Consider the following 11,277-nt stretch of genomic DNA (forward strand, 5'->3'; position numbering starts at 1 on the left):
AATTTGAAATATATTACTTTTATTTCTTCCTAATAACTTGATTGTACAATAAATTTACCCTGGAATGTTGTACACATGTGACCCTCCAACATAAAGGAATCTGGAAGTTAAAGCCATAACAGGAGGGTAAGGTGTATCTGTCAAAAATTCTGGGTCAGATATTATATATGCACGTACTCTACAAATACAAATTTTCAGTTTTTGAAAATGGTGTGCCCACTTCCATTAAAATCCCAAACTCACAAAATCTTGGTCTACTGATTAAGATAATTTTAACATAAGTGAACATGATAAAAAGCTATTGTCAGACTTTTGCGTTCAGATCAGGAAGAATGTAAACCTAAAGACTGCCGAGTTTCAGGTTAATCCCTTCACACTGAAAGAGGAAGTTTGATTAAACCTTTTAAGCATAAGAAGAGGTCTGCATGCTTGAGTTATCCCAATTTTTGAGACTCATTTTCTCCCTTATTCTGGAAACTTTGGAAAGTTACAAGTCAGACTTTCTCACATTCTTGGTGATATTTCAAACAATTTTATTCTTCCAATCATAGCAAATTACATAGTACTTAAAAACCATTTTTAAGCTTAGAATTTCCTCTTTGAAACGTACATCTTAAAAACATTGATACTGAAATCAGCAATTTATTGGTTTTTGTGTGGTGGAGTGTCACATTTGGTTTACCCTTTACACCTACATCCTGCACCTTCAAAATAATGAAAGGAGGGTATAAGAGCCTTTGATACAGGGTTCTTATGATAGAGCTTTAGCCTGGGATGTCTTCTCCAGTGGCTGTGTGACTTGGATCTACTGATCTTGACTCCATCCCTGTCTTTGTGGGAGGTTTTACTTGTTTATTTAAAGAAGATTATCAGGTTTCCTGGGAGGTGTCATCAAAAGTCTTCATCACTGCTGTCATCTCTTCTCCTCTCAAACCCAAAGATTGTTTTGTTGGTGGACCCAGCAGCAATCTGAGGCTTGATGATTTCTAGAACAGGGAAAGGGATTACCACAAACTAATAATAATTTCAATAATATTTAACATATGAAGCATTTAATACAATGTTTCTAAGCACTGTATAATCTATTACCTGGGCTTTAGCACAGCCACCCTGAGCAGGTGTTAAAGCATTCAAGGGATTCCTTCCTACCACGCATCTATATACTACAACTGGGTGGAGGGTGGCAAATGTAGATAAATGCCTTGCCAAAGGACATGGGTGAGGCAGTGAGATTTGAACCCTGGACCTTATCTACTGAGCCAAAACACCTATATAATAATGATATGCGTTGTGCAATTCCAGCATAAAAGACATGACATTCACATTGTTCTCAACCAACCCTATTTAAAACTAACAGTATTCAAACAGTTCTTGTTTAGTCCATCATACACATACATTTAACACTCTGGTACGGACAAAACAGATTTTCATTGGAGTTGTAGATACATGTAAATGTAATGCAACTGTTTTGATCATAACAAACACAAAGTTTGACATAACAAACACAAAGTTTGACATGTTTTTTGTCATGTCCTTTCAAAAGTGTAATTTCTCTCCCTTTTCTAAATAAAGTTTGGTAAGATTCATTGTGCATGGTAGCTGAATGGTTAATCTGCAAATCTCTCTGGCACCAAGTAATTGATGAGTGGGTTGAGAATCAAACCAAAAACAGGAATATGGTGGGATTTACATGCAGGATCTGGTCATGCCACTTGAAATAGTTACTTCTATTTTATTTCAGGTACTTGGCATTCCAGAAGTCAAATATATGAAGAAAGAGGGGAAAAATCAGAAATGGTGATCTTACCTGATTTAGCTATCCTCTTTTCTAAAGTAGCTGTTGTGAATGAATCTGTATTTCCTAATTCCTCAAAACCAACAATCCTGAAGAAAGCAGAAGACATTCAAGATAAGGTTGAAAGAATCATTGCAAGACTATGACACACAACAAACTTAATGTTCTACCACAAAATATGATTGGAATAAAAAGCGTAAGTGTAAGAATGACAAAATTATGGCAACTTAAAGTTTTCATTAGTTTTGTGATGCATGTATTAAGAAATATGTTTTGATTGATTGATTTTATTTGTCAGGTAACTGTGAACAAGTACATGAAAATATGAACAGTAGTGTATACCTTGACAGGATTGCCCATGAAAGCCGAGATGGCTTATTTCCAATGGGGTCCTTACATCAGTAATTGACAACAATGTACATCTATGAAAAACACCTATAGAAATCTACAAACTACATCAATTAAGTCTAGACCACTAGAATTACACGAAGAATTGTAAAACTTAATATATAAAAAGACAAAAACAAATAGGTTTGCCATGAAAACCATTTTCTTTTGCTTTTTATTACATGAAATAACAATTATTCAAATATTCTAGTGCTTCAGAATTTGTGACACAGGCAGAGCTGCCAACCTGGACAGGCATATTTCAGTACTGTAAAAGCTGAAAATCAGTATTTTGGTGACCAATAGAACTACACATAAAACTGGAACTTTAGAAATCAGTGTTTTGCTTAAACAAATCAGGATTCTTCTAATATTCAGAGCTAAATATGGAAAATCCATACTACTCGGCAGCTCTGTACAGGTGTTTTAGCTAAACAGAACTGATTTAAATTCAAGTAATTTTGACATGTGCCATCTTTGGGCCTCTTTGAATTAGGGCCACATTTCACTATGATAATTTTCATAAACATACCTTATACCATGGTCACATTTGTTCTACGGCGGCCGTACGGCGAGTCGAAAACAGCCGTTTTATCAATTTTTATTCAAACCTCCTATATGTAGTTGGACAAAAAATGTTAAAACGACTGTTTTCGACTCGCCGTACGGCCGCCGTAGAACAAATGTGACCATGGCATTACTAACAAACCAATCAAAATCAAGGTTTCCATAATGGCATAGCTACCTAAAACCTAAGTATTTATAAAAACATGATCCATTGTTCCATAAAAAGAGAACATCAGAATTACCTATCTACAACAAACCCGTCAATAAAGAGGAGAACAGCGGGTAGAACTTGAATCTGGAGTTTATCTACAAAGAATGGTACCAGATCAACGCAAACCTTGCTGAACTTAACATCTCGATATTGCTCCGCTAGTACCTAATGATAGGGGGGGAAAATACAGCTAAAAAATGTGAAATCTTTGAAAAGTCAAATATCAATACAAGAATCCTACTTTGACCCCATCCACCAACCCCTTGAAAATATACACTGAGCATGTACTAAAATGCACAGGGACAATGCCATAAGAATAAGATTCTATCAAACATTTCTTTTGCACTTTTGCACATCTTCAAACACTACACTGGTGGCATAGATAATAATAATAAACAGTTCTTGTATAGCGCATATCACAATTATGAATAATGTCTCTATGCGCTTCCAAAGGACTTGGATATTATTACCCCAGCTTTAGCTTGGCTGCCGTAATTACTATGATTACAGCGCACACGCATTTCAAGGAATAAATTCCTGCCAGGTACCCATTCACCTCACCTGGGTTGAGTGCAGCACAATGTGGATAAATTTCTTGCTGAAGGAAATTACGCCATGGCTGGGATTCGAACCAACAACCCCTGTTTCAAAGTCCGGAGATTAATCCACTGGGCCACAACGCTCCACATATGTAGATATATAGGCCTAATTTGAAAATGTTCCTGGATATTTCTATTGTAAGTCATCAGTATATTTTTAAAACATGATTGAGTAATGATGCTCATGTGAAGATAAGACCCAAGTATTTATCAGCAGACAGACCTTGGGATTGGTCCAGATTTAATTTCTAAAATAAATTTTCAATTTTGAAAGTATCTTACATGTGTATTCAGTTTGTACTAAGAAACCTCTCATACAGGTAAACTACTGCATGCTTATGCTGTAGCAGCCTAGTGACATCAAGTTCTAAAACAGAATTCATGTTCTTGTATCTATTCAGCCATCTCCCATCACTAATCAATATTGACAATAAATGTACATAATGTTCATTCAAGTATATACATGTATGACAAGACCATCTAACAATGAATTTATATAGGGAAGGGGTATAAGAATTCTGCTAATTTGATGTCAAAATGTATTTTCCATGCAAAAATGCATATGTATGTCAAAAGCAGAAATTGAATATGTAATCACTAAAAGCCAAGAATCCCCTGTAACTATGTTGCCCGTATTTCCTTTAAAAGTACAACAAGAGAAAGTAAAATACAGTGCGTCCCAGAATAAACGAAACCGAGATTTAGCGATCATTTATCATAACTTAATCATAAATAGAATAGACAAATGACCTACCAATTTAAAGCTTAGAATCTCCTCTTTCATCTGATATTACTAAGGTTATTTCTTATCCACGCATGAGTGAGCAAAAACAATTTGAAGAAAGGATACCAAAAACTAATTTGGCGGGGGTTATCTGGGTTTCAAAAAGAAAACCACATTTCTGAAAAGTTCAATATCTGCTCTTTAATTTGATACCAAAATTACAAAAAATGGTCAAGAAATAAAAAAGTTCTGTTCATTTGAAATAAGGCTTGTATTTCCATAATTTCATGAGATAAACGTGTTTTCACCGGTTTCCCACAGAAGCTTTCGCATGGTGAACAAAAGATTTAATGCATGGCTGATCGTCAACAAAACAGAGTGTCGAGAGATTTTGAAAGCCATCCTGGAGAACCTCTTCATTTTATGAAATTATTGAAATTCAAGCCTTATTTCAAATGACCAGAACTTTGTTATTTCTTGACCATTTTCTGTAATTTAGGTATCAAATTAAAGAGGAGATATTGAACTTTTCAAAAATGTGGTTCTCTATTTGAAACCCAGATACCCCCGCCAAATGAGTTTTTGATATCTTTTCTTCAAATTGCATTTGCTCACTCATGCGTGAATAAGAAATAATCTAAGTTATATCAGATGAAAGAGGAGATTCTAAGCTTTAAATTGGTAGGTCATTTGTCTATTTTATTTATGATTAAGTAATGATAAATGATCGCTAAATCTCGGTTTCGTTTTTTCTGGGACGCACTGTATAAACAAACAGCAGACTACAGGCTGGCTGTCTACATTTGGAAAATAAACCTCAAATAAATAGGCTCATCAAATATACCAATAAATAACATTGCATCCATAGTATCAAAATGAACAGAGCTATATCATAATCATTTACAATAAATTACATGTAGGGCACAAATAAGAATTCAAAAGGACAATGCCAATTTGTAAGAGAACCATTAAAGGAAAGGCAAGACAGTGCTCACTTTAGCAGTCAGACTGCAGGTCCCAAGAAAGTGGCTTCTTTCATCCAAGTGATATTCGTGACTTGAGTTGTTTTGCATATTTAATGAGCTTGATACGGACCAAAACACCTCTTTTCATTCGGTCATTGCTACTCTAATTGTGCATCGAATTTCATGAATTTGGTACCATTGTAAAGAAGAAGAATTATTCTTTCAGGTCATGTGTTTAGATTTATTCAAAGATTTGGTAATATAGGTTAAAATTTTGATCTAAAATATGCTACAAAATAAATATTTTCACCTTACAAAAGCTGCTATTTTCACACTTTATTTATGTTTGAGCCCAAATGATTTTTATATCATGATAAATCTGAATATGTATGCTTTTAAATGATATAGGTTTCAAAATAAGAATTGGTTTAATCAGGTCAAGATCACACTTTTCATTTGCCAAGTACATAAAGCAGTTTGAAAACAAGAAGAGACCACCCAGTGGCAAATTCCAACGGTTCCAGTGCCTGGGTTCGTGGGAAGGTCACACTTCCCATGTGGTAATCTCCTCAAATACCCCGCGCCTGTTGTTCTGTGAACCTTATCCAGCCAATCAAGACTCTGGATTTCATGCAAGTACAAAATCTCCGAAATCTCGTCATGTACCTTGGTGGGAAAAGTGTGATCTTGACCCGATTAAAAGGTTCCGCATATCAAGACTGGCATTGTGAGAAAGTACAGAAGTTCAGCTTTATGGTGATATAGATATCATTGAGGCTCAAAATAAAAAGTTTTGCACAATTTGCAAAAGAAAACAGAGGAAGAAAATTCAGTTTTGAGGCACACTTTCAGGCCAGAAATTTACTTATTTAACAAAATATTGTATACAAAATAAATGACCAATATGAAAGAGTAACTTTTACTCTATCTGATGGTGCAATAATATTTCATTTAACTTTAGGTTAAAACATGTAAGTTCTTAGAGAAAAAAAATCTCACGAATCACGAGATTTTGCAAGGAGGAGGATTCAGCCACGAGATGATTTGGATGAATCTGGCCTTTTTGCTCATCAGCACAGGGACCTGTGGTCTGACTGTTAGGGGGCATCCAAGACTACATGTATTCAAAAGAGCATCAACAGAAAGTGTGCTCTTCAATGAAAAACATGCACTGGATTACAGCAGGGCACCAAGGTGGCAGGAATAAAATGGCACTTATTTGACCTTAAGTCTACAAATATTTGGAAGGGTATCCAGGCATTTTCTGAGGGCATCGGAGGCCATGACCTTGGAACGATTAAAGTCCTGATCATTTCCTTACAACAAAGTAAACGTCGTGGTGTAGCGGTTCTGACTCTTGCCTTATAATCAGAGGGTCGTGTGTTCGAATCCCACCATGGCCTAGCGTCCTTTGGCAAGGCGTTAATCCACACTTTGCCACTCTCCACCCAGGTGTTAAATGGGTACCCGGTAGGATGTGAAAGCCTATATGTAGTCGTATGCCTAGCAATAGTCTTGGAACTCTTGTTGGAATGCTCCCCAGGGAGTGGAGAAGGTGCATACATTGTATGCGGGTATGCAAGGATCCGATGACCGGGGTAATAATATGTCTGTAAAGCGCTTAGAGACATTGTTTCGATGTATTAAGCGCTATATAAAAGCGGAATATTATTATTATCAAACTTCTAGAAGACTAAATTTAGAACAAGGAAATACTGCAATAATCTCACACCAAGCCTTGAAATAAGCAGCTGCAGGCCGGGGGCAATTTAAAAAAAGAAAAGCACGTGCGTGCATGTATTATAGAAAAAAAAGACGGACGTAGCTCACTTTTTATGATACTGAAAAAACACGCACTTGGCAATTTGAAACTGTGCTTATCGTAAATTGAAAGTTACTTGATTTCAGTTGGCTTTTCAGATATTTAAGTTACATGTATGATATGGCTTCACTGCTCACTCACGGCGGGCGCAATTACCTGGAAAATATTTGCGCCCGGTCTTCAAAATTTTTATGATTTGGGGGCTTTATGGGCGCAATTGCATGGCTTATGAGCGCGAATTTGTGCTCAGCGCCTGCTTATTTCAAGGCTTGTCTCACACTGTCAGATAATTAATACTTACTTTTAAATGTTTATCAATTATGCTACAACTTTTGAAGTCAGTGTGGTAGAAGTGAATGATAATTTTAGGAATAGTAGTCGTTAACTTCAGCACATCACCTTCCTTTTCAATCTCACTGTATCAAGAAATGGAGAGGAGGAATTAAAAGAAGTATGCAAAATCAAACTGATATGAAAGCAGTTCATGAACAATTTTATTCATTTTGTTTGACCATGAAATTTACGTCTCTTTATTCTAGATTTTGACTACAAGCTAAGACTCAGGAACATTTTTCCCAAACTAATAAGATTATTTTTGAAAATGAAAATTTTGTAGATTGAGGTATTTTCAAAAAATGTGACCAATTTTTTTTATGGAGTTTAACATACAAGTTAGGAAATAATTCTTAGTCCATACTGTATGAGGGCTTAGTAGGAAAGTGGTATAATAAATATTGTCCTTGCTGTAGATCTTATCAAAGCAAATTCAGCTCTAGTATGTCCTTGACAGATTCAATACATGTTCATTAACTTACGTATAAAGTCCAAGTCCCTTGTCTTCCATGGCTCTGGCCGCTTCAGCTTCTCTCTTCATCTGATCCATCCTAGCTTCACGGATGCTCGCTGGAATGTCCTCATTTTCTAGTTCGTCAAAGAGTTCCTGTACAAGTACATGACACATATGTAATTATAATACTCAGGATGCCTATGTGACGTTGTCCATATTATCAAGTTTACATGCTCCTCTGATATCCATCAGGGGGCCGTTTCATAAAGCTGTTCGTAAGTTAAGAGCAACTTTAAGAACGACTGGTGATCCTTTCTTTTTTGTAAATGATATTCACCATTAAAAGTTCATTGGTGATTATTTAGCTCATAATAAATGTTCACCAGTCGTTCTTAGAGTTGCTTTTAAGTTACGAACAGCCTTATGAAACACCCACCAGATATGAGAAAAGAACTTATGTAAGATCAATCATAGTCTGCTTTCATTATTTTGGGGATTTTAACATGCATCATTGGGATGCATCATGCTTGTAAAGCAGAAACATTATCAAGGGTGAAAAGCAGGTTGTACCAAACGGACAGTCATAATGCACTGTGTATTCCACTCATTCTATTTACAACATGATTATGTATTAAAACTTGTCATCCCCCCCAAAAAAAATCTACAAACAAATGCTCTTATTTTAACTTTGGTATGAATACTTTGCAGAGAATCAAAGTAAGAAAATATATATTGAGAGTTAAGGGGAGGTGCACTCTGACAAAAAGTTTGTTGTAAAATAGCATCAACAAAAAATTTTAAGAAATATTGTTGAAGGTTTGAGAAAAATCCAATAAAGATTAAGTTTTTAGAATTTCAAGTTTTTGACCTGAGCATCATAAAGGAGCAGCTGCCCCATATTTTGTTAAAATGCATGAATTTCATTTTTTTAGTGGTTCGTGATGACTTTATTTTTTTTAAAAGCTGGTTCTAATTATTTTAACTTAAGTCACTTCTTGCCATGGCAGAAGAAAACTACAAACTCAACTGAGTCTGTTGTAAATAGGGTCAATTACCTCAACTGAAAATCATCCTTAAAAAAATTCAATTTTCATAAAATTTGATTTTATTCTATTTAGGCCTGGATCTATTCTATATTCTCTTGAGCATATTTTTCAGGTCAGGTATCAAAAGCCTAAAAAGGCTGTCAGTAGAACCCACATTCTTTTCACAATTCAAAGGTCAGCAAGGTCAGCCCACTCCCTATACATTTCAATGCCCTTTGCCAAATTTGCTTACACTTCATGCTTTTCTCTTTTTTGGGGGGGTGCACATTTTGTGGGGTCGCTGGCCACTGACATTGAGACTTTTTCTAATTAAACTTTCCAAGGCCAAGCAGAAAGCACAATAATATTTATTTAAAAAAAGAAATAACCCACAAAATTGATGAACTTATTCCATATACTAACATCTTCATCAACAAAACCATCATCACAATCCTTTTCCGTATCTCTTCCAACGTATCCCGATCCGCTCGCTTCACCGGCCTCTGTATCCATGGTTTCCAAATTTCAATTCCAAGGCAACACGGATTTCAGTAGATGGGACTGATATTGAGAAATGGTATTCCGGCTCCCTCTGTATTCAGCTTGAACCCTGAAAATGAACCATGAAAATCATGTTTAGATATAGGTCTGATTATTGCATCATCTAAAAAAAAATTTGTTCCATGCGTTTTGATGGATTAAATTATCAGGAAATCAATCAAATATCACTTTAAAAATACTCACTCGCAGTCCGTTTTGAGTTTGAGCAAGACGCTTTTGAAACTGAAGTAGGAGCTTAATTTCTTACCCATCCCTGGCCCTGCCTTGCACCCAGCAGTAAAAAAAATCTTCCCCAACCACTGATCTGTTCAGATCAGGGATCAGTGTCCGCCAGGGTCCGCCGGATTGTTTGTATCCTGGGTTGCAGCTACACTGCAAAGTGAAATTCAGAATCATGAAGAAGTGAGAATGCTTATCCGTATTGTTATTTTATTTATGCTTCCCATTGGCGGCGAACCGTGCACCCCTCGAAAGGTTCAAATGTTTGTACAGTCTCGCTGTATAGTCACTTCTTAGCTTTATTCTTATAAATCATAATATATTATGATCTCATTCAAAAAGTCTTGCTTTAAGTAGTGCGAAGCGCGAGCTAATTTTTTTATATGTATTTTGTCCTAATATTCTGGGCAATATATGTGAACAGATGTGTATGCAACTAAGTAATATATCCGTTTTTATCTGATCGAAAAGTCACTGCTTGCAGTTATAGACATCAAGACGCTACATATTTTACTGCAATCAAATAATGTGAGCGCAAAAAAAGGCTTAAGCTGAAAATTTTTGATATTTGTACCAAAAGAATGGAAATTCCAAGCACTTTTTGTAATCATGAACAGGATAGGTAGGTTTTACATAGCCAAACGATTGATGCGAGCGCGAAGCACGAGTAGAAAAATTCTATTAGACCTAAAAACGGGACACATTTATGTTTTAAAAATCATTAATCGGGGATCTTCCTATACAGTGCGTTTAAAAAAAAATTATACTTTGAAAAAATTCCTGTAAAATTATACATTTGTAATATCCTGAAGATTTTTCCCATTTTCACATTGTTACAGATCCATTTAAGCAAATGAAGATATAACTATCGAAAAATATTTCCGCTTGAGTGAGCACCACTTACTTTTGAAAAGTTGGTGAAAAATGATTTGCGCAAAACTTTGAAATAGCTATGCGAATAAAATAACCTTTATCATGAAGAACACGTAGAATTTAGCAAGTAAAATTGATTTGGAGATATCTTTGACCTCTTTTAAGTTGTTTCCTTGCCCAATACAGTTCAAAGAGTGCATTGCGCCCCTCCCCACTCCTCCACACACCAAGGCCATCAAGACGATATTTGAATTACACCGAGCTGTGATTTACATAAAATTAATTAGGCTTGATTTTCATTTTGTTAATCATTGTCAAGATTGGGAAAAGTGTATTAAATGAAAAATTACATGTCAACCCACTTTAAATAATAGAAACTTAGTGAAAAAGTGCTGGAGATGTCTGATGATAACTTTTGTTCAGATTCATTTATGTCCTCAGATCCAGCTGGCACAAAAAGGGTAAAAGTTGTGCTTGCTAAGTGTTGAAATTTCAATTCGGGTGGCAAATTTGTTTAAAAATGCTTGAATGTATCTGTTTCATTTTAATTGACTCAAAGTGCAAGGGAAATGTATAGGAAAAATGTATCGCAGGGTAAGTTTAATTTCGCCCTTTCCCCTTGACACTGCGTGAAAACGAGCATTTCTGCGCAAACATATTTCTGCCAGCTTTATAAAAATGGACAGTGCTCACTCAAGTGTAACATTCTGTCAAAACTTTTACTTTCATTGGATAGATGAGA

General features: G+C 35.6%; 1 protein-coding gene across 2 annotated transcripts; it reads right to left on the reverse strand.

Moving 5' to 3' along the window:
* Positions 1 to 323: 323 nt before the first annotated feature.
* On the reverse strand, positions 324 to 9,722 carry LOC121431837 (thioredoxin domain-containing protein plp1-like). 2 transcript variants are annotated; one of them, XM_041629597.1, is made up of 7 exons: positions 9,627 to 9,722; positions 9,306 to 9,492; positions 7,886 to 8,010; positions 7,372 to 7,486; positions 3,007 to 3,125; positions 1,808 to 1,884; positions 324 to 986 (listed from the first exon to the last, which is right to left on the reverse strand). In XM_041629597.1, the coding sequence occupies exons 2-7, from the start codon at positions 9,393 to 9,395 to the stop codon at positions 892 to 894; spliced, it is 621 nt and encodes a 206-aa protein (XP_041485531.1). In that variant the 5' UTR covers positions 9,396 to 9,492; positions 9,627 to 9,722; the 3' UTR covers positions 324 to 891. The 2 variants fall into 2 exon arrangements, with proteins under 2 accessions (XP_041485531.1, XP_041485530.1); XM_041629596.1 differs by having other exon boundaries at positions 2,992 to 3,125.
* Between the last annotated feature and the right edge of the window lie 1,555 nt (positions 9,723 to 11,277).

Source organism: Lytechinus variegatus, chromosome 18 (genome assembly GCF_018143015.1).
Source record: "Lytechinus variegatus isolate NC3 chromosome 18, Lvar_3.0, whole genome shotgun sequence".
NCBI lineage: Eukaryota > Metazoa > Echinodermata > Echinoidea > Temnopleuroida > Toxopneustidae > Lytechinus > Lytechinus variegatus.